Source organism: Onychomys torridus, chromosome 2, assembly GCF_903995425.1.
Source record: "Onychomys torridus chromosome 2, mOncTor1.1, whole genome shotgun sequence".
Taxonomy (NCBI): Eukaryota; Metazoa; Chordata; class Mammalia; order Rodentia; family Cricetidae; genus Onychomys; species Onychomys torridus.
In genome coordinates, this window is record NC_050444.1 from 115,708,081 (window position 1) to 115,732,383 (window position 24,303).

The following is a 24,303-nucleotide window of genomic DNA, read 5'->3' on the forward strand; positions in this document are numbered from 1 at the left end:
GTGAGGGAAGGGGGAGGGGAGAAAGTCAGAGAGGGAAGGGGGAGGGAGAAAGTCAGAGAGGGAAGGGGGAGGGGAGAAAGTCAGAGAGGGAAGGGGGAGGGGAGAAAGTCAGTGAGGGAAGGGGGAGGGGAGAAAGTCAGAGAGGGAAGGGGGAGGGAGAAAGTCAGAGAGGGAAGGGGGAGAGGAGAAAGTCAGAGAGGGAAGGGGGAGGGGAGAAAGTCAGAGAGGGAAGGGGGAGGGAGAAAGTCAGAGAGGGAAGGGGGAGGGGAGAAAGTCAGAGAGGGAAGGGGGAGGGGAGAAAGTCAGAGAGGGAAGGGGGAGGGGAGAAAGTCAGAGAGGGAAGGAGGAGAGGAGAAAGTCAGAGAGGGAAGGGGAAGAAGGAAGTGGAAAGAAAAAAGTGAGTGTGGAAGGAAAATGTCTGTTTAGGGTAGTGCTTGCTATGTTGTGTTAAAGTAGAGTTTCTATACATAAAGGTACATACATTCTCTTCTAGAAACTTTGTTTTGTCTTTCAAATGCAAGTCTACTAATGACCTGAAAAAATTTTTCTACATGAATGTGAGGTAGTAGTCAAACTTCCTTTTGTCTCACACACACACACACACACACACACACACACACAGAGAGAGAGAGAGAGAGAGAGAGAGACAGACAGACAGACAGACAGACACGGGATGACAAAAATGCTCTAAGATCTACTGATAAAGGTTGCATGGGCCTGTGACTTTAACAAAACACACTGAACTGTACAATAGGTGAATTCACTAGTGAATTCTGGGCATACACTGGATAGACTATATAATATGGAAGTTGTACCAAATAAAGCTGTTCTTTTTTTTTAAGTAGAAGTACCCATATATTCATCAACTGACAAACATTTTAAGTAGCATCGCCATTCCATGGAATACCATCTGGCTATAAATAGTAATAAACTTTGATATATATACTACAATATTTGTGAAGACATGTTATGTGACGAAAACACACCAAAAATGCCCCACATAGTTCATAATTGTATTTACAAGACATAATAGACAGAAACAGAAAATCAGTCAGTGTTGCCAGAGGTGGGAAGAAGAAAGAAAGTAGGTGACTGTCCATGATTACGGTTATGAGCAGAGAGATGTCCTAAAATTCCTACGTGAAATCCATAATCTGAAAAACTGTGTAAGCCAGTGTCTGTACAGAGGGGAAGTTACGGTTCAATCAAGTCCTAAGAACCGGACACGGGAGTCCCTACAAAAGGAGTTAGAAGACTGAGGAGTGCCTTCAGCACCAACAAGAAAACGAGTTTGGATCCCGCAAACACAGGCAGGCATGAAGGAACGTGTCTACAGTCCAAGTGCCGCGGAGGCAGGAACAGAGGATCCCTGGAGCTGTTGGTCCTAATGAACCAGAGCACTCCAGGCTGTGAGAAACCCAGTGACACAAAACAAAGTGCATGGGAGCTAGAGAAATGGCTCAGTGATTAAGGGCACAGGTCGCTCTTGCAGGGGACTTAGATTTGATTCCCAGAACCCACATGGCAGCTCACAACCACCAGTAACACCAGTTCCAGGGGATCCAATGCCCTCTGCATGTACATAGTACACAGACATATATGCAGGCAAAACACACACACACACACACACACACACACACACACACACACACACACAATTAAATAAATCTGAATTTTTAAGTGGACAGTACAGGATGGCACCCAACATCATCCTCCGCCCTCCAAACATGGACACACAGAGAAAACCACACAGAAGACATCACAGACCTCTCTTGTACACAGGGAGGAGAGACATGTAAGGACACGGGAAGAAGACAGCTATTTACAAGCCAGAAGGAAACTTTCCAGAAACCAACCTACTGGTATCTTGATCTCGGACTCCCAGCTTCCAGAACTAAGAAATAATTTTCTACTAAGTCATTCAGTCCATATGACACTGTAATATACTGATATCAGTAGATTAATACAGGTGTGGGTGGCAAACATGTTCCAGAAACAGACAGCAGTAATACTTGGATAACACTAAGAATATATACTTCTTATTTGTGCATTTTAAAGGATAAAATTTGGAGCTAGGGATGTAGTTCTATTGGTAGAGTACTTGCTAGCATGTACAAAGCTCTAGGTTCAGCTCTCAGGGTTGCCTAAACCAGGTAAGGGGATGCACTCCGATCCCAGCACTGGGAGGAAGAAGAAACAGAAAATTCAAGGTCATCCTCAGCTACACAGTAAGTTCTAGACTGGGAAAGATGAGACCTTGTATCCATAAATAAATAAATTTGTGTATGTGACCTGTATCAAAATGGCTGCTATAAAGGACTTTAATTATAATATAGAGGTCCAGATATGTAGAAAAGTCTATTCAACTTATCTAATATGTTTCTTCACAAATTTAACTGAAGGCATAAAGTTTTGGCTTCCAAAGAGAGAAAACGTCTATTTATACACAAAGTAGTCTCTCCAACTGAGTTGCAGAAAGAGCAACACATTGAAGCTTTTTTCTTCAGTTAAAACTAATAAACCTATGACAACATGCTACAAAGGGAGGAACAGAGTTTCTTTTTCAATGACTGAGCAATATTGAGCAGAACTTCTACTAATTCTCTTTAACTCACATTTCCTTGTTTGTAAAATAAAGAAAATGCTGCTTGTCTTATAAAATAGAATTACTCTGGAGACAGCAAAAAATAGGTGAAAGTACATGAGAAAAAGGACACAGATGTGAAGTCACCCCAAGGACATATGACATTCAACTGTCATCATGGGAAAATGTACTTCAAAACAGAAAAGAAACTAGCTCTTTAAAAAAAGATTTCTTGCTGGGCATAGTGGTGTGCACCTTTAATCCCAGCACTCATAAGGCAGGGGGATGGTCTACATAGTAAGTTCCAGGACAGCCAGAGACACATAATGAGACTCTGTCTCAGAGAAAGAAAGAGAAAGAAGGGGGAGGGAGAAGGAGAGGGAAATAGGGAGAGGGAGAGGGTTCTTGTCTTCCTAACTCCCCATTGTAAACAGTGACCAGCAAACATCATAGATGTAAATGCTCTTCAAAGCCGGAAGACAGCTGTACACGTACAGGAATTACCGTTGTTTCTAAAATGTTCCAGCTTCATATACAAATGTAAAAACTAAATACATGCCTCCAGCATGAGGCACAAAAAATGCTTCTCGAGCTTGCTTTGGCAACATATATCACAGAGTAGCACTGCCCCAGGGCAAGGATGGCACGAAAATTAAGCCTTCCATATTTTGTTTTAATTTGGAGATTAGTGAACAAGTGAGTTTGAAAAAGCTCATGAAGCCAGATGGTGGTAGTGCACGCCTTTAATCCCAGCACTCGGGAGGCAGAGGCAGGCAGATCTCTGTGAGTTTCAAGCCAGCCTGGTCTTTAGAGTGAGTTCCAGGACCGCCAAGGCTACTCAGAGAAACCCTGTCTTAAAAAACCAAAAAGAAAACAGAAAAAGAGAGAAAAAGAAAGAAAAAGGAAAAGCTCATGAACTTAACCTTTGTATACTTCGTATTTGTCTCCCAAGATGCTTTCTACTTCTAAATGAAAATTATTTGAGCACTGGAAAGATGACTCTTCTCAGAAAAGTGCACAGATACTACTCTTCAAGGACCCGAGGTCTGTTCCCAGCTTTCTTGCTAGAGGGCTCACAGTCGACCAGAACTCCAGTTCCAGGGAATCTAGTGTCCTCCAGCACCTGTATTACATGCTCGTATACACAATCAAAACTAAAATAAGGCACCTGGCTGGGGTTCAGATCAGTGCACTGGTCAGCCATCACCAGAGAAGCACCTCCTAGCAGTAGATGGCAAACACAAACAACTGGACACTGTGTGCCAAGTGAGAGCCTTTGAGCATCAGCCCGAAATGGCTGTTTTTATTAAAGCCCTCTCCTCAAGGCTCAAGGTCTATGCAGAACAGCAGACAGAAAGATTGTAAGAACCAGAAGTGGTGGATAACTCCAAAGAAACAGCATCTTCTAGACACAACAGGACTAATACACGTGAACTACAGAGACTGTGACTGTATAGACTTTACACAAGACTTGCACGGGTTCAAGCCAGACAAAAATCCCAGCTCAGAGGAGAAGTGGACACAAAGTCAAAACCCAACCCCACCAAGGCGTTATTCACAATCACTATCTGCTGGAAAAGGGAAAAAGTTTCCTCCAAAGGAACGTCACTGGATATATCAACCACACTTCAGGGCAGCTCCCATGCCCAGGAGTAGTTGACCAACATAAAATGTACTCCATTAGTTTTGTGTGTGTGCTTTCTGTTTTCGTTTGGAATTTTCTATTTGTTTTGATTTTCACTCTTGCTTTTTGTTTCACTGAAAGATACAGAGGCAAAGAAAGTAAGAGAGAGAACATGAAGTTGGGTGGGAAGGGAGGTGGGGAAGATCTGGGAGGAGTTGGGGGAGGGGGAAGAATATGATCAAAGACATTACATGAGAAAAGTATGCTTAAATAAAAAATGTTAAAAAAAATAAAATGTTGCAAAAAAAAAAAAAAAAAAAGTCCTAGATTTTCCTCCTGGAGTATTTAATATAAAAGACTAGGATCTTACACCTGCAGGTTTCTCCGTGAGTGTGTGGAGGGAACTATCCGAACTACCTTTCCTTAACCTAACATTGATGCTGCAAAAGGAACAATAGGCTGAGTCTCACTCAGGGTTTCTGGCAGGAAGCACACATGTTCTGTTACTCTGTTTATGTCCTCTTAACACAAGCTTTCTTAAACTAGAATTACTTTGAAAGGAAACTTTAAGATATACACTGAAAATTCATAAAACTTAAAAATACAAATAGATGACTTTTTTTGAGAGAAAAACAGAGGGTGTTGTTTCCAACCCAAGTGGCCTCCAATCCATGCCCCTTGTCTACAACCTAGGAAATGCTGCAATTACAGATACACACCATCACGCTGGTTGACCTTTCAGCTTTCTTTATAAGCCAAATAATATGAATACAGTGGTCTCTTACTTATGTACATTTTCCCTTCTCTGAATATGTACACATAATAGATGTATTACTTGGAAAACATTAAATATAATTAAATATTTTTCTTAAAATTAAAATAAATACATGAGATCTTAAAAAAATAACAATTTCAAAAGAAAAAAGAAAAAACACTTCTCATAAGTACACATACACAAGCAGAAAGTCTACAGTTTTGTTACACCAGTAATTAAAATATTAGCCCAGGTAATAGAAATTATACAGTAAAGGTAATACTTACTTGAGGGATAAACATTTTACAAGAAGTCTTTGTCCAAAGTGCTCTTTGGGTACATCAGGAACACTAAGTCGTTCTATTGGTTCTTCCTACAGAGTGAGAAGTAACGCCAAAGTGAACACTAACCACAGTTCAATGACCTGCCACTTGTTTTTAAGACTTTAAGCATTCTAATATCAGGCTTCACAATTAAATACATATTTGCCTATAAACAGCAGCCACTACATCCAGTGTACACAATCACAGAAGTTCCTCATTAAAAATAACCCGCTAGTGATGAAAGCATATTTAACTCATACATCCATGGCTCTGTTTCTGACATGGCTGTAACACTAAATACAAGTCATATTTGCTTTTGTGATGCGGAGACTGAACCTACAGCCCTGAACATGTAGGTGAGTGCTCTGCTACTGAGTCACATCCCTGGCCCATTTTTAGTTTAGTTTGTAATAGGTTCTCACTAAAATACCCACGTTGGCCTTGAACTAATTATGCAGCCCGAAGAATTCTAAAACTTGTGATCCTCCTGCCTCAGCCTTCCAAGTAGCTGAGATGACAGGAATGCACCATGCCTGGCCCCCTTGCTTCTTTATATGCAAAGGCAATACCTCATCTGGTGATGGATGCAAAGCAAACAGTTCCTTGTGACGGTTTGATTTCCTTTGGTCATCATTCTGATGGTCTATTTCTTCATTTGGAGTTCGATCAAGTAAATTAGGAAGCAAGGCATCAGGAAGTGAATTTTTTAAGTCAAATATACTGCAGGCCCAGCTACCCCTGGGAGTATCATCTATTGACATTGAACGTCTTTTAAGGTCATCCTGTTATGAAAAATATTATATATAAATATTAATATATTAATTAAGCAAAAATACTTTCTCAGAGTCACTTATGAATAAAAATATTACTTGCTCATCCTGGTAGCTGTTGCCATCTGGAGCTTCATCGGATTCAAAGACCTGTCTGGGCAGTCCCTTCTGTCTTTCTTTCTGCTTGTCCAACGTGTTAGGGTTAAATCCCGTTCCCAGTTTATGGTATCTATTCAAAATAAAATCAATTTCTGAAAATCTCTCTGCATCCTTATGTAATAATTATTTATATATACTAATTATTTTTCACACTAACACAACTGGGGTCTATCCTAGCAGTGCTGAGTGTACTAAAACCAGGATTTAAGAAACTGTCCACTGCCCACCCCTACCCCAAAACAGTCAGGCAGTGGTGGCACATGCCTTTAATCCCAGCACTCAGGAGGCAGAGGCAGGAGGATCTCTGTGGGTTTGAGGCCAGCCTGGTCTACAGAGAGAGTGCCAGGCCAGCCAATGAACATTCTGTGTGTACAAAGAAACCTCGCCTCAAGGAAAAACAAACAAAACCTGTCCACCAAAAGTTCCTTTAATCCAAATAAAGAGTAGATTATCTATTTCTAAAAGTATATCATATTTTTCTTCCTCTTGTGTATCAATGATGTCTATATAATTTAAATTTTACTTTCTATTCAGAAATTAGGTCAGTTAAAAACAAACAGAAAAAAAATCAGGAAACCAAAGTTAAAGAATAAACTAGTAGAAAATACATATTATATTAATAATAATATAAAATTTTAATAATGTAAATAGACATAGAAGCATCAAATTTTAAAACTTTTGTGGTAATTCATTATTGTATAAAAGCTCTCAGTCTAAATCCACAATGTAAAATGAAAAAGCGGTCAGATCTACATATCGTTATATACGTACACTAGATCACACACATACAACTTCTAAATTAATATAAGCACTTTCTTTTCTAGTAAATGAAAATCGAGTAACCAAGACCTGGTCACAAAGTAGAACACTGCATCATGGTTCCCTATGTCCGGATCACACGTCTCTATCTTCCAGAGACACAGACAATTTCCCATGTCCGGATCACATGTCTCTATCATCTTTCAGAGACACCGACAACTTCTGGTCCACCCTTGGCTCCCATTTATCAATGAAGATAACAATGTTCAGTGTAACCGAAAAATTATAAGCTTTAGAATCTGCTGCCCCAGCGTCTAATCTTAGCTACCTCCCTTTTGGATTGTGGGACGTCAGAGAAATTAGTACTTAACTGCTTTGAGTCTGAGGTCCTTATCTGTTGAAACCATAAATGCTATAAGAACTCAATAAAATATGTAGCACATGAAAATTACTCATTGATGTTAATTCCCCTCCCATCATGCCACAGCCAATGATGAGCCACCAGGATTCTGAGATCAATAACTAATAATCAATCGATCAACCAATCTCTCTTCCCCACCCCTCCTACATACCTTTATTGAATTTTTTCATTATAGGTTTCTAACCCATATGCACAGAAGTAAAAGGTTTTCCAATTATCTGACAAGAATATTACATTTCCCTAGTAATGTAAAACTCTAGCTATCAGAACAGTTTCCAAAATTACGTTTTATAACCATTCTATATAAAGAGTAGTAAACTATGCTTTAATAGGTCATACTCAAACTAATCCAGTATCAGTATTATCCTACAGAATGAGATTTAGAACATTCATAAGCCTAATGAAATAAGACAATAGCTATGAGGGAAAAACTATAAGCAATGGATACATCATTTTAAAATTTATTTTTATTTTATGTGTATGCCTGCATGTAAGTCTGTGCACTGTGTGCATGCAGTGCCCACAGAGGCCAGAAGAGGGCATCAGATGCCCTGGAACAGGACTTAGAGATGTCTGTTTGCCAGTAGCTATGAACCAAATCCAGGTCCTCTGCAGGAATAGCCAGTGCTCTTAACCACTGAGCTATCTTTCCAGCCCCCTCATCATGTTTGCTAGTCCCAGTTAGCATAAATCCTTTCTTCTGTGAAAATTACGTCATAGGCAAACTGATCACTACTTGTTCTTATGTCTCCTTTAGAAAACCACAGTAAAATGTCCCAAAATGAAGACCCTTCTTCACTATGAAAATTACTAATTACTAATTAGTAGTGAAAGTAGTTGCATTTTACTTTATAACATAACAATATTTCAAAAATACTCTCCTAAAAAAAGCATTAAAGAAAAGAACTGATTATTTTCTACAAATATTTACCTAACTAGATAAATGTAAAGGTCCAAGACCTATAATTATTAAGACAATTTAAAAACAAAAAAACAGAGACTATGATTGTGGTGGCTCACCCATGAAATCCCAGGACTGAGACAGAAGGATCACAAGTTTGAGGCTCACCTGGACTATACAGGAGACCTTTACAAAACAAAAAGATCTTCAAACAGCAGGGTCTGACAGTTGGCTTTTAAATTTAACTTAGCTATGCAAGTTTTACAAAACTGCAAATTTTTGAGAAAAAGTATTCAGCAATATCCATCATAATTTCCTAACAGAACGAGACTACAGAATCACCATCATTACATCCTATCAGTTTGCACTGATTGTTTTTTTTTTTTTTTTTAAGCTGAGGATCGAACCTAGGGCCTTGTGCTTGCTAGGCAAGCACTCTACCACTGAGCTAAATCCCCAACCCTGCACTGATTCTTAACAATACAAAAATAATATTCCCACAAGCTTAGTATTTTATAAAGAAAACAAGTAGAAGTATGGAACTCCATAGAATAGTGTATCTATTGACAATAGTCTGTTCTTTGACCATTTTGTTTAATGATTTTAAGTCTCACAATTTTTATGAAATCTAACTTAATACATTAAAAATTCCACTAAGTGATTTTTTTTTCAGATTTATTTTCATTTTGTATGTATGAGTGCTGGCCTGCATGTATGTGACTTCATGCTTGCCTTGTGCCTGTAAATGCTAACGAGGCTATGCGATGCCCTGAAACTGGAATTCCAGATGGTTGTGATGTGGGTGCCTGAACCAAACCTGTGTCCTCTACAACAGCAGCAAGTGTTCTTAGCTGCTGAACCATCTCTCCACCCCTCTTCCCAGGACACTGAAAGATTATAATAAACAATCAACTTACTTTCTGATCACAATTGCCCAATCTTCTGTGTAACTTCTTATACAATCTCTAACATGTGGATCCATTTCACTGTTTTTTTAAAAAAACAAAATATATTTATAATTTAGACATAAATGATAAATATTTTTAAGTTGAACATACACAGATTTATTAGAGACTCCCAAAAGGAGTTTCAAGGGAAGAATACAGCAGTGAATTTTATAAAAATTGTGCTGCAATTCTTCTTATAATAAGAAACAAATCTACCATCAAAGTAAGATCTAAATAACGGAATGAAAAACAGCCATCCTACGGCTACACTAAAACTACCACAAGGTAAATGTCTCCATACCTTTCCTCAGGCACAGCTGAAACAAGGGTCCTACAGTCCCTTGGACTGTAGACAACTTCAATATCATCCGGAGGGAATTCCACCAAATCTCTCAGAGGCCCAGAATCCACAGCTAGAGGGTGAGTGATGAGGTAATCTTCCAAATCCACAGGATCGACTGCTTCAGTAAGGGGCACCTTAGCAGAGAGGAGTGTGTGCAAAGGAAGAAGTGAGTAAAGCATTGGACAACTTTAAGCAAAGAAAAAAAAAGGAATGTTTTTAATCTAGTTCTTTGGAAAATCTCAGCAGATATTCAGATCCACTAAGAATCATACCACACAGCCTTAAGCTCCCCTATGCTTCTTTATGATCTTGACTCTCACATACAGACTCTTCCCGTAATTCTCACATTAAAAACAAAAACCATAACCTGCAATCGTGTCACACTTCACGGTTTTCAGTGTACTCACTGGGATGGTTACTACTGTCTTTGCAATTTGCATTGCTAAGGTTCTAGAAGCTGCTTTATTTTATTTATTGTTACTGGTGATTATTCTAGCAAAAATATACTACCAGATTGTGGTAAGTTAAACAATGATGCTCCCAAACTTTCCACACCCTACTCCATGGCCCTGTGCATGTTAATATACATGGAAATAATCAAAGTCTTTACACGTGTGTTAAAAAGCTGAAGACAGCCGGGTGGTGGTGGTGCACACCTTTAATCCCAGCACTCGGGAGGCAGAGGCAGGAGGATCTCTGTGAGTTCAGGGCAAGCATGGTCTACATAGCAAGCTCCAGGGCAGCCAGAACTACGTAATAGATACGGTCTGTCTCACAAAATAATAAAAAAGAATGCTCAACAAGAATAAATGCACTTGCCTATTACTAAGTAGAAGAGACCTTTAGTCCAGTCTTCTTTGGAATAAACAACTAGCAACAGGTAAAGCTACATTTTACTGCTACAAAGTAAAATAATGAATACTCACACCATAAATACCCAAAAGACAGTTGCTGTTTTTAGTTAGCATTAAATAGTATCTCATTTAAATATCTCCCAAAACTCTGTGGGAAGGTCAAATTTCTAAATATGACAAAAAGACAAGAGCTCACAGACTAAAGAAATTAAACAGACCCCATATGACAAACACAGGAATAGACGCCAAGACACACCAAGGTGAACTTAAAAATAATAACCAAACTATAATTTTTAGGTTTATTTTTAAAGACAGTGTTGCTATGCAGCTGAGACTTGCATAGAACTCACTGTCTACCCCAGGCTAGCCTCACACACCCTTCAGCCTTCTGAGTGCTGACTGTCTACCCCAGGCTAGCCTCACACACCCTTCAGCCTTCTGAGTGCTGGATTACACACGGGTGCTTACTGTTGCACCCAGCAGAGTGAGACTCGTCATCAACTGAATGGAGATGACTCTGACTTCTAGAGACACATGGCAGTAGACCTGTCACCAAAACCACAGCAGTAAAAGGACTTTGCTGCAGCAGTGAATTTCAGCCAGCCTGTATGGAGTAAGAATTCAGCGGCGTAGGGCAGTGGTGGTGCACGCCCAGCACTCGGGAGGGAGAGTCAAGTGGATCTCTGAGTTCAAGGCCAGCCTGGTCTACAAAGCAAGTTTCCGAACAGCCAGGGCTACACAGAGAAACCCTGTGAGTGTTTGTGTGTGTGTGTGGGGGGGGGGGGGGGAGTACAGAGAGCATCTGTGAGACCCGCCTTTGGGTGTGTCTGTGAGCTGGGTGTCCTAACAGAGGAACAAGACCCTCCATGAGGTGACAGAGCATCTGTGAGACCCGCCTTTGGGTGTGTCTGTGAGCTGGGTGTCCTAACAGAGGAACAAGACCCTCCATGAGGTGGGTGGCAGAATCTCATGGGCTGGAGTCTTGAAACAAATTTAAAGAGGAAAAAAGAGAAAGCAAGTCCATCCGGTCTGGTGAGGTGTGGGCAGCACCAAGCTACTGTCACCAAGGCCTTGATGGCTCCCATCAGCACACCTTCCCCACCATGGTAGGCTACATCCTACCATGAACCACAATAACACTTTCTCCCTTGGGTTGTATTTTTCTGGGGACCTGGCCACAGCAACAAAGAAAAATAAGCAATGTAATGGAAAAACAGTCTTCAAGTGGGGAAATGAAAGACTGGGCAACTCAGAATTGTAGACTATGCACAAACATGAAAGTCTTTGTTGCCAGCCTACCCTACAAGGACAATAAAAGAGATTCTGTAGTAGAATATTATTCTAAATTGTGTTACTTTTGTTTATGTTGCATTTGTTTAACTCTGTGAAGCTGTGTTACTTTGCCTGTCCAAAACACGTGATTGTCTAGTAAAGTGCTGAAAAGCCAATAGCAAGGCAGGAGAAAGGATAGGCGGGGCTGGTGGGTAGAAGGAGAAATCTGGGAGGGAGAAAAAAATGAAGTAGCCAGAGAAGGAGGACTCTAGGGGCTAGCAACCTAGCTACACAGCAAGCCACGGAGTAAGAGTAAAATTTACAGAAGTAAGAGAACAGGAAAAGCCCAGGATAATTTAAGGAAAGTTAGCAAGAAACAAGCCAAGCTAAGGCCAGGCATTTATAACTAAGAATAAGCCTCCGTGTATGATTTATTTGGAAGCTGGGTGGCAGGCCCCTCAAAAGAGCAAAAACAAACAACAACATAGAGAGGAGAGAAACATTACTGCCCATCTGGGGCATGTTTACTGTTGATAGAAACTTTCAGTACTTTCTGGCACACCCTCAGAAGTTCTGGTGTTAGCCAGATGTGTTAGTGCAACCTATAACCCCAGCACTCCAGAGGCTGCAAGAGATCACAGTTTGAAGCTAGTGGGGGCACTAGTGAAATCCTTCTTCAGAACCAAGTGTGACTGTGTGGGTCTCAGAAAGGAGGACGATAAAATATGAAGCAAAGGTTTGTTTTTGAGGTGATGAAAATGTTCTAAGTGGACTGTGTGTATATCACAAATTTATTAAATCGCATGAGATTGATTCTTTAAAGTGAGAGACTGTATGGTGGGTGAGCTACAACTCAATGAAGCTAGTTTTAAAAACCTGAAACAGAACTTTATCCACTCAGGAAATAGAGAAGAAACACATCTACGAAGCAAACAGAACATCAGAAAGGAAGCCACTTTGACCTAACTTCCAAATAAATGAATGGTGCAAACACAGTTCAGAGTCAGAGGGGCAGAAGTGAGGAAAAGAACAAGAACAGGACAGAAAGCTCTAGCAACCTAAGATCAAACCTCACCTGCTGATATTCTCCCGAAATCTGATCTGAATGAACGAACTATAAAAAAAAAAAAAAAATTCTTGAAACCAACAAGGAAACAGCAGGTCCCAGACTGTAGATAACAGCAAGAAGTACTGCTAATGTGGTTACATGGAAATGCAGTTTGTAAGGACTATTCTATACAGCTCAGTGTGTCAGAAGACTGTCATGATTAACAAGCACCTTTTCAAAGAGACTACAAAGAGAAACTGAATCCAACAAGCATTGCACACCCTTTGAAAGAATACCGTTGCTAAGAAAATTTGCAAACTGGAGACTGGTAGAAAAAGTGAGGCAACAACAAAAAAAAAAAAAAAAAAAACATCAAGTATGAATACCGGCTGACTGAATCAGTAAGTAAAGAACAAATTTTTAAAAGATGATTTTTTTTTTTTTAAGGGGAACTTCAAAAGTATTTAAGTTACTGAGATAACGCTGTGCTTACATTTAAATTGAATCTAGTCAGTGACCCTGAGCATCTTCTAGCCACACTCGCTGGCTACAGGCATAGGGAAGCGGACACCCAGGTTTAAACAGCACTGAGGTTGTGCCAAGGGGTGAAATAATATGAGAGGCAGTTAAGGAGATCAAGGGCTAGATGCAACAGAGCACTTACACAATGCTCAAAGTAAGTTCTCTGGGGAGGACAGGAGAGGACACCAAGGGACAAGGACAGTAGAAAGTTAGTGGATTCCTGGTGTGTGGATTCTCACAGTCAGGACAGCTGAAATCAGGAAACAGAATAAGAAGACAAGAGGTGTAATCAGAGTGGGGAGCATAAAACAGATTACAGATGAGTTATAATTATTCCTAAAAACCAAATCTGTCTGGCTATAGGATTTTGAATAACTGAGATATAATTCAAGATGAAAGATAACATGATAAACGGCAAAGAATTTAAAATATCAATAATATATGTGAAGGACTACCCCCATGCACACTGAAATTATCCAGAAATCCATGTTTTCTAAAGATTTTCCAACTAGCATATTATGGCTCATAAAAGTAAATTCCTGTTGTAAAGTTTTAGTAACACAAACATTTATAACACATTATCACAGGTCAATCAAACTCTTTTTCCCCACTGGCACATAATGTTTGTTCAATAATCAGTATGTTTCCTTAGCTACCTGTAAAAATGTAGAATCCCACCTCTTGTGTTTCGTGTTTAAACTAGAGTCTCACAGGCACCATGCCCATGCCTCCACCCACTGTGTGCTCAGATTACAGTACACACCACCACACCCGGCCACTCTGTCCCTTTTATTCACTTTTTAGTTTTCCATATTTGAAATTTAGAGTACTCTAATTTCAAGAAAAATGAAAGTTTGTTTTAATTCATATTCTTAACATAGATATAAGTTTAAATAAAAATTACTATCTCATGATAGCTTCTTTCATAAGAGATGGCTTATTTATGTGTAGGATGCTTGACCTACAATGATTCAATAGCTATTTCCTTCTATTAAAAGGGACAGAACTACAAACTCACATAGTGCTCACCTCAATACCTAACTGTGGAAGACTCTAGTATTTTCATAGAACGAATCTACGGATAAAAATCCAGCATTGATTAGATCCTACTTACAGAGTTTCAGGGTTGCCTGGGAAACCAACACTTCTCTAGCACGACTAAGGCCCTCTGTCAACCCAATGGCAAGAATGAGGCGGCAACAGTGAAGGCTGGGCCGGGGTAGGACCCAGGCTATTGACTCACTTCCCCAGTACTTTTTCAAGGTCTCCTCAGTAACCATTGGTAACACTCCATGGCTTGAATATGTTACTTACTGTGGTGTGATGTGATATATTGCCGACGATATTGAGGTTCTTGAGCAGCTGGGGGGAACCACTGTACTGTCCAGAGATCTGCTTTCTAACTTCAGCAGCAACAGTTCTAGGACAAAAAAAGTCATGCATTACAAACACACATACACACCACAGTCGGTAAGTAGGTAGGTAGACAGGTAGGTAGATAGGTAGGTAGATGGACAGACAGACATATAGACATATACATATATATATACACACATATACATATATATATATATATATATATATATATATATATATATATGAAAACAAAACTCATTTATAATGGAGGGAAGTACATTACAAATTCGTTTATAAAATAACAAAATCAGCATATTAAGGCTAAAACAATTTTGTTCTTGTTTATAACATCTCTTTTGTTTTACTTTTTTGAGACAGGGTGACTCACTATGTAGTCCTGGCTGGCCTAGAACTTGCTCTGCAAAGCGGGATGGCCTTGAAGTCACTATAACATCTTTTTAATAATGATGGAGGATATAAGTAGTACAGCTAATTTTTACATGGCTGGTTTCTAATGTGACATTTTAGGAATACAATCTATGATAGCGTATAAGCTATAAAATACATATATAAATTGAAAATAAATTCTAAAATATTTTATAATTCAAACTATGCTAACAATTGGAAGAAAAAAGTTCTTTCTTTTCTAATATTACTCCTTCCTCATTTACACCACAGAAAACTAATTTCTATTTTTACTTAACTAACAATGGCTTCACACCCAGGTAATAAGAGCTTCCCATAATCCGACCCTAATTTCTCTCTCCAGCATTTCACATTATCAACCAAACTTTTACAGTCTTTCGTCTTGCTGGAGAATTGCATACATGCACACAATGTTCTGGTCAAACCCACTCCCATCCCTCTCCTCCAACTCCCCACTGATCCCAGATGACTTCTTCCGCCCCATTTTAGAGACTTTTTTGTAACCCACCGAGTCACCTTAGTTCTGCCCATAAGTCTAGAATATCTTCTGGATCCACGGGTAGCCCTCAGCAGCAGCCCTGATCTTGTCAATAAACACAATTTGTTTCCTGAGAATGTTTTGTTAACCAACTCAACTCTTAAGTCATTTTAAGGGTAAAACTCAGATGACAAGATCTTCACGTGTACTTCTTGGCTCAGCACAGTTTAAACATACCACATTTTTTTCAAACTTCTAGGAAACTTACCCAAACCTACTTTTTATTCCTTGTCATTTTTTTTCTATTTTATGTATACTCTATTAAAAAGGTAGTAATTGTATTTGTCTTTTGTCCCTAAAATATTTATGGGGGTGGGGGTGTGTGATTCACTTGCTAAAATGTTTGGAGCCAGCACTGGAAAGCCAGGCCTGTTGAAACACCTGTAACCCCAAAGTTTGAGCAGGGACAGAGACTAGTGCATCCCTGAAGCTCTCCTGAATCAACCAGCTCTGGCTTCAGTGAGAGACCCTGCCCAAAACAAGTAAGCACAATCCAGAAAGACACCCCAAGTCAACCTCTGACCTGCACACATACATGTGCACATGTGTACATCCACTTCCATGAGCACATCCCACATGAGCCAGCACATGTGCATGCACACACATACAGGCTCTAGCACTCAAAGCCATTATGAAAGCTCTGTGCATATACACTACACATGAATTCCTGACATATGTAACTATAAAGGCACCACCAAAGCAGAGAAATCTTAATTTGACAAAAATCAGCATTACAGTGCACAAATCCCAAGACTTTATGGTATTTATTGGCCCTTACACACTAGTATTTGGAATTTATTTAAATAAATAGTATTCTTAAACAAAAAATATTTTAGACATTCAAATGGATTTGTCACTTATTGATGACTATAATCCTCAGTTTCCACAAATCTGTAAACCAAAATATTCAGTGACTTCCAAATCATGAAATAAAAACTTTCCCAATAACATTAATAAGATTTTTTTCAAGGCTGGAGAGATGGCTCAGAGGTTAAGAGCACTGGCTGCTCTTCCAGAGGTCCTGAGTTCAATTCCCAGCATCCACATGGTGGTTCACAACCATCTGTAATGAGATCTGGTGTCCTCTTCTGGCCTGCAGGGATATGTGCAGATAGAACACTGTGTACATAATAAATAAATAAATCTTAAAAAAATTTTTTTTTCAATGTGGGTCACAGATACAACCAAGACTACTATCTACAGACCTTGTGCAATTATATTTCAATGTCCACATCTAACCTCTATCCTATGATTCTCAAGCAATTACTCCTCTATTTTACAAAATTCTCCTTCTATTCTTTGACTCTTTACCAAAAAGTTAATGGCACTTTCTCTCGTTACCCATGCACATCAAGTGTCTATGCAGCTGTGAAAATAGTTTAAGAAAGTTCTCAAGCTCACGGTTGGATTTAGAACCTCAAATTCCAATTGAGATTTAAGAAAATCTCATTTTCCCAAGGTTATCCAGACTTAATGTCATCTTTCCCCCACTTTATCTCTTCAGTGTCTTTTTTCTTCTTCCACAACCAGACATTCCACACAAATTACTTAAAGATGGTTATAAGCCAATGCAATTCTAAGTGTTTGATTCTAAGATAAGAGTTATTCTCTAGGGCTCAAGATGCTAAGCTGTTCATTTTCCACCTTATATTAATGTTTTAAAAGAGACTAAATCATGATTCATAATTGACAAAACATAGAAACACTAAGCTGTCCTTCAAGGAATGAATGGATAAACAAAGTATATCACATCCATATAATAAATGATGTTTTTGGAAAAGGAAATGGGTTTAATCAACCATGAAGAACAGTCAGTCCCACATGAAGAAAAGAGTCCTAAAGACTACAGATTATGTCATTTCTGCTTTATGACATACTGAACAAGCAGCCCATGGACCGAGTGGTGACAATGTTCTTAGGCTGGACAGGGAATGGAGGGACGGATAAGCATGACACAGGGCACTCAGGGCTGGCCTAGTTAGCTCTCTACTGCTGTGGCCAATCACCACGGCTAAAAGTAACCCAAGGAGAACAGGCTTTTGAGGCAGAGGCTACAGAGGGGTGCTGCTTACTGGCCTGCTCAGACTGTTTTCTTATACCCAGGGTGACACCACCCATCGTGGGTTGGTCCCTCCCACCTCAATCATGAAATCCCACCAAGAAAATGTCCCACAGACCAGGCCTATGGGCAATCTGATGGAGGTATTTCTTCAACTAAGGTTGCTTCTTCTTCCAAGATGATCCTAGCTTGTGTCAAGTTGACCAAAAACAAACAAACAAACAAGAAAAACAAACAAACAGAAACCTAACCAGCAAGGGAGGGAAACTATTCTCTGTGACACAGTAACATATAGGTATATGTCATTATATATCAGTCAAAACCCTGCTGCAATCTGTGAACCTTAGTCAACAGTACTGTACACTAACATTGGCTCATTCAATTAAAACTAATGTGCATACACACATTAATGTAAGATATTAATAGTAAGGGAAATATTGAGAGGGTAGTAGTAATACAGCAGAAGTCATCATGTTTCCAAAATTTTAAGAGTAAACACCTGGGCCTTTGCAGCCCCAACAAGTTAGATTTAGACAGAGAAAGGAGATTTACTCAGTGTGGCCACATTGAGAAAAGGCGGGGAAACCACCTCTGTTAACTAGGAGGGGATAAGGGAGGAAGAGAAGAGCATCAAACCAGGTAGAGGGCTGAAAAGTGGAGAGGGAAACGAGAGAGAGAGAGAGAGAGAGAGAGAGAGAGAGAGAGAGAGAGAGAGAGAGACAGAGAGAGACAGAGAGAGACAGAGACAGAGAGAGAGACAGAGACAGAGAGACAGAGACAGAGAGAGAGAGAGCGCAGACTGAGGAAAGGGCAAGTCCACAGACTTCACAGGGAAAGACAAAGGCAGTCTCTTGAACTGATGACTCCATTAAGCCTTTTCCCTGTTAAACTGGCGGGTGGGCAAGCACGTGCAAGTAGCTCAGAGGACCACCTCTGAGGTTCCTCTTTCTCCTTCTACCATGTAGGCTGGGGGATGAACTCAGTTCACTGGCACTCCATTAGGCCTTTAAAGAAGTCCATATAATGCAAGTATTTATTTTTTTAAACTTTCTTTTTATTTATTCTTTGTGTCTTTCACATCAAACACCTCAATCCCATTTATTTCCCCATCTCTTCTTTTCCACCTTCTGTGCTTGCAACTCCCCCACCCCCCCAAAAAATAGAATAAAATTTAAGAGGAAAAAAAAGGAAAAATCTCATCACGGAAGCTGCAGTGTGACATCGTGAGTCACTTTTATCTACATATCTTTATGTGCATGTTCACTACAAAGAGTCATGAGTCTGGTTCAAAGCCTCTGGTTTCTGCTTACACTAGCGATGCTGGGCCCTCCTAGATATCCTGTTGATGCCCTGTGCTGTGGAGATCTTACAGCTTTGGGTGTACAGGACTAGCCCTTCATGTGCTTCCAAAGATCCCAGATTGGGTGGGTGTCAGGGCTGGCAATCTCATAACCCTGGTTCTGGGCCTGGGTAGTTGCAGGGTTGTTCAACACACCATCTCTGTCCTCACTACTAGGGTGAGCTCTCCAACATAGCCCCAGGCTTGCAATGGTGAGCAAGGGGCAGGGCCAGTTCTACTGCTTTTATGCCCTCAGGGTCTGCTCTCCCACACCTGGACCATCAAGGCCAGCTCTACTGTGTGGCCAGCGCGAAGTACAGGCACTACTCTCCCGAGTGCTAATCCAAGTATTTCTTCCCCCCCCCCCCCCACTTTTTTCGAGACATGATTTCTCTGTGTAGCTTTGCACCTTTCCTGGAACTCACTTGGTAGCCCAGGCTGGCCTCGAACTCACAGAGATCTGCCTGGCTCTGCCTCCCAGTGAGGGGATTAAAGGCGTGCACCACCACCACCACCACCACCACCACCACCACCACCACCACCACCACCACCACCCAGCTCCAAGTATTTCTTAATCATGATTAAAGTCCTTACATTTCTGATTCATTTGTCAAAACTGACATAACAACATCAACAACAACAAAAATCCTTCAAAAAGAAATATAACCAATTTGGGTTTTTGTTGTTGAGATACAGTCTTACTGTGTAGTCCTGGCTGTCATAGAACTTGCTTATGTAAACCAAGGTGGCCTAGAAGTCACAGAGATCCTCCTGCCTCTGCCTCCCAAGTGCTGGGATTAAAGACATAAAATACCACATTCATTCTTTGAGATGTGATAAAGAGAACTCAGTTTTGACTCAAGAAACTGGAAATGTTACCCATTAATTGACCATTTCAATGTTAAAGAGAGAAACAAGTGGGACAGTTACAACATTAACAAAAAAAATTACCTTTTATTTAGTAGCAAACACGACAGACAGTCCTCCATGAAGTGAGGTCCACTCACTGACCTAACTCCATTTTGTCCCTCTCTAACTCAATTTTACCTGTGACTTTTCCTTCTGAATTCACCTGAGTCATTCCCTCCTACAAATTACCTGGGACTCCAGGAACAGCTAATCTGATTAACATCTTTACAACAAGAGGCCAAAACTACTGCCAAGTAAGGGGTGGTGGTGGTGGTGGTGGTGGTGGTGGTGGTGCTGGTGGTGCTGGTGGTGGTGCTGGTGGTGGTGGTGGTGGTGGTGGTGGTGGTGGTGGTGGTGCTGGTGGTGGTGGTGGTGCTGGTGCTGGTGCTAGTGCTGCTGCTGCTGCTGCTGCTGCTGCTGCTGCTGCTACTGCAGCAGCAGCTCCTTTAATCCCAGCACTCGGGAGGCAGAGCTGGGTGGATCTCTGTGAGTTCAAGGCCAGCCTGGTCTACAAAGCAAGTTCCAGGAAAGGCGCAAAGCTACACAGAGAAACCATATCTCAGGGAAAAAAAAAAAAAACTACCGCCATGCAACAGAGTCTCACAAATGACAAGATGGTACTCTGCAGCTTAACAGAATTATTCTACTGCCATAATGGAACCAGTTCTGATGACAGAACCCGGGCTGAGCCCCAAGAGGAACACTCTTCCCACAGTGGGAATGGATTTGTTCCCTCCAGTGATGAAGATTTCTCTGAAGCTTTGCAGAAACAGTCTCCCGGCTCCCACCCTTCCCCATATGCTTGATTTGTTTTGGGAGACAGGGTTTCACTATGCACCCAGGCTGGCCTCCAATCTCAGTAACACCCCTGCCCCAGCATCCTGAGCGCCGGGGTTGAAGACAGGCACCATCATAACCAGACTACCACCTGACTGAGATTATCTGCTCAGGCAAATCACCAGAAATGCAAACACAACTCCTGCTTTTTTTTATATTCTTCTATAAAACCTCCAAGCACTTGTTAGCCACCCAAAGACAGACCTCAGGCAGCTAGAGTTTTTCTCCTCTTCTCTGTCCCCACACCAGTTAAAATGCCTCCCATGCCTTTTACCACTGCTTGCCTTGGGCATTTCAGGACAGGCAGCCAAGTCTCCTCTGCCCAGAGCCCCCAAAGTAGGCCTCTACAAAACTATGTATTGCTTCCACAAGCTGTCATGTCCATAGAAGGGAAAATCAGTAATAATTTGAATAAGATGTCATAATGCAAAAAAATAAATCACTTCAAAATAAGCTGTAACAGCAAATGTCCACTGCCCAAAGGATCTATTTCAACCTCCTGAATGAAGCCCCTCCAAAAAAAACCCACTATCTCTTAACCAAACTATAATCCAACATATCCAAAAAAGACAACACATAATTAAAATGAACTTAAAATCCTTTATCTTCAGTTACTCTTTCCTGACATTTTTCTTACTCCTAGTGATGATTTATAATATAAAGCAAAACCAGGAAGGCCTTTATTTCACGTCAGTAAGCTACTAACCCAAACTGCAAAGTGCAAAGAAGAGGTCCACAGTCTTGGAGTTACATTTGCTCCCCAATTATACTATGAAAATCCCTACTTCTGTCCAAAAAAAAATCCAAAATTTGATCTTTTTTTCAACTCTCAATCCTACAAACTCCCTCACTGTTAACACAAACCACCATTTCTGACACAAGAGATCGCTGCGTTCGGCCAGTCACAAAAGGATGCTGGAAACAACCAGTAGAAGACACACATCAAACCATGAAAAATAAAATGTGTTCTTTACTGAGAAAGGGTGGTTTTCTATTTTGAATTTGAACATCAAATTTTTTGTTTTGTTTATTTTTGTTGTTGTTGGAGACACGGTTTCTCTGTATAACAGCCCTGGCTGTCCTGGAACTCACTCTATAGACCAGGCTGGCCTTGAACTCACAGAGATCTGCATGCCTCTGCCTCCCAAGTGCTGGGGTTGATAAAAGGCATGCACCACTACCACCTGGCTCATATTTGGAGATCCTGAAGTATTGTTTCACTATAAATTTAAAGAGGGAATCAAAATGAGGCAGAAAGGAATTGTAAGAATGACAAGAAATAAAGAGGAAGTTAACAAGAGTTATTTTCATGGAAGAAAACAGAAAAGTTTCTTGATGAAAAGGAATTTTGAATTACAGAGTAAGAGTCTGCCATAGAGTAAAATGACTAAACAGGGCTGACTAGAACTATAGGTTGAAGAAGACAAGAGATGAAGCATGGAAAGGAGACTACCTGGAAATCTATTTCATCTCAGTGTTTCTCATAGCCAGAGAAAACCCCAAAAGCATCCTGAGATCCAGTCTTAACTTTTCTGGTCTGGTGGAGATTGTTTTTAAGGTTTTTTATTTCTTTTTTTTTTTTTTTTCCTTTGAGACAAGGTTTCCCTGTGTAGTTTTGGTGCCTGTCCTGGATCTCGCTCTGTAGCCCAGGCTGGCCTCGAACTCACAGAGATCTGCCTGACTCTGCCTCCCAAGTGCTGGGATTAAAGGCGTGCGCCACCACCATCCAGCTGTTTTTAACAGCAAAGGTGTGACTGAACTAGAGGGAAATAAAGCAAGTTGCTCTAAGGGGCTGACACCCTCCAGTCCACTTCAAGTAACCTAGAAGGAGAAGCCGGCTTCAGAGGGAGCTCCTGATCCCAGGGTGGGACCCACTGGTCACCAGCATAGCTGGGAAAACTCAGTATGCACTGTGAAGGAAGAAGGGAGACATGAAAGAGCAACGGTCCAAACTATCCTCGGAGACTGAAGGAAGTGACCAACCTGACTCCTTTACATTTCCTCTTTCAGATGATCACTAACAGGGCCAAAAGCTCCTATCTGATTCCCTTCAGTGCAATCCAGATTTCCTAAGCAAGCAAGAAAAGGTCTGGCTACCGGAAAAGATGCAGGGGTTTTATTAATGTGGCTGTTTGCAAGAGAAGCTAGTATGTTTGAATGCCTGGTTCCCGTTAGCAGAACTATTTGGGAAGGACTAGGAGGTGTGTCATGGGGGTGGGTTTCCGAAGCCCATGTCATTCCCAGTCTTGCACTCTCTCACTGTCTTCACCTAAATCAGGATGCCAGTCCTCAGCTACTGCTCCAGCACCATGCCTGCCTGCCACCACACTCCCTGCCATGATGATCAGGAACTAACCCTCTAAAACTGTAAGCCAGCCCCCAATTAAATGCTTCCTTTTATAAGCTGCCTGGATCATAGTGTCTCTTCACTGCAATAGAAAGTAATTAAGGTGGATGCTTAAAGAGACTACTGAATTTACCCACAGTTCAACTCATCTTGGAAAGAAAACTCTTTACAATTAGCTTCTTAGGGTAACAAAACCCCCAAAGTTAAAGGACCTCATAGCCAAACTAATGGACCCATGTGTCTACTGTCAGAGGATAACTAATATTTAAGTAATCTACCGGTAGCCCCTGTGGTAGTTTGAATGTCCATGGCCCCATAAGCTCATAGGGAGGGGCACTATTAGGTGTGATGTTATTGGAGTAGGTGTGGTCTTGTTGGAGGAAGTTTGTCACTGTGGAGGTGGGCTTTGAGGTCTCCTCTGCTCAAGCTACACTCAGTGTGACACACAGTTCACTTCCTGTTGCCTATGGATCAAGATGTAGAACTCTCAGCTCCTTCTCCAGCACCATGTCAGCCTGCACACCACCATGATTCCCACCATAATGATAATGGACTAAACCTCTGAAACTATAAGCCACTCCAATTAAATGTTTTCCTTTATAAGAGCTACTGTGGCCAGGCAATGGTGGCACACACCTTTAATCCCAGCACTCAAAAGGCAGAGGCAGGCAGATCTCTTGTGAGTTCAACGCCAGCCTGGTCTACAGAGCGAGTTCCAGGACAGCCAGGACTACACACAGAAAAACCCTGTCTAAAAAAACAAAAAACAAAACAAAACAAAAGAGTTGCTTTGGTCATGGTGTCTCTTCACAGCAATAGAAACCCTAACTAAGACACTAAGAGAAATAGGAGCACAAACCAAAGGCGCACTGCCTGGAAATTACTAAAAAATGAATTTACAGTCATGTTACCAGCCCCAGAAAGACAACATTTATCTCTTAATTTTTGTCAATATTTTTGCCAGCTAGATGTAAGCTTTCCTTACATCTAGAAAGAATAGAAAAAGCTTAAGTTTTAAGAGTACGTTTAGAAGAAATTACCCCCAGGTTTGTATTACCCAGATCTAAGATAACAATGGTTTTAGTCTTATTTCAAAAACAGTGTATAGTGGGACAGAGAGATGGCCCGGCCCGGTGTGTAAAGGTGTGTGCCACTCAGGCCTGGTAACCTGAGTTCAATCCCTAGACTCCACATAAAAGGTGAAAGGAGAG

The 24,303-nt window shown here is 40.8% G+C and overlaps 1 protein-coding gene across 11 annotated transcripts in view; it reads right to left on the minus strand.

Moving 5' to 3' along the window:
* Dock7 (dedicator of cytokinesis 7) overlaps window positions 1-24,303 on the minus strand; it is a 186,940-nt gene that overhangs the window by 143,401 nt on the left and 19,236 nt on the right. For all 11 annotated transcript variants that reach the window (XM_036180182.1, XM_036180187.1, XM_036180185.1 and 8 more), the window contains exons 2-7: window positions 14,596-14,701; window positions 9,544-9,719; window positions 9,213-9,281; window positions 6,155-6,284; window positions 5,855-6,067; window positions 5,250-5,335 (exon numbers count right to left, since the gene is read on the minus strand). In XM_036180182.1, the coding sequence (XP_036036075.1) occupies window positions 5,250-5,335; window positions 5,855-6,067; window positions 6,155-6,284; window positions 9,213-9,281; window positions 9,544-9,719; window positions 14,596-14,701 (780 nt within the window). The remainder of the gene's footprint in view (window positions 1-5,249; window positions 5,336-5,854; window positions 6,068-6,154; window positions 6,285-9,212; window positions 9,282-9,543; window positions 9,720-14,595; window positions 14,702-24,303) is intronic.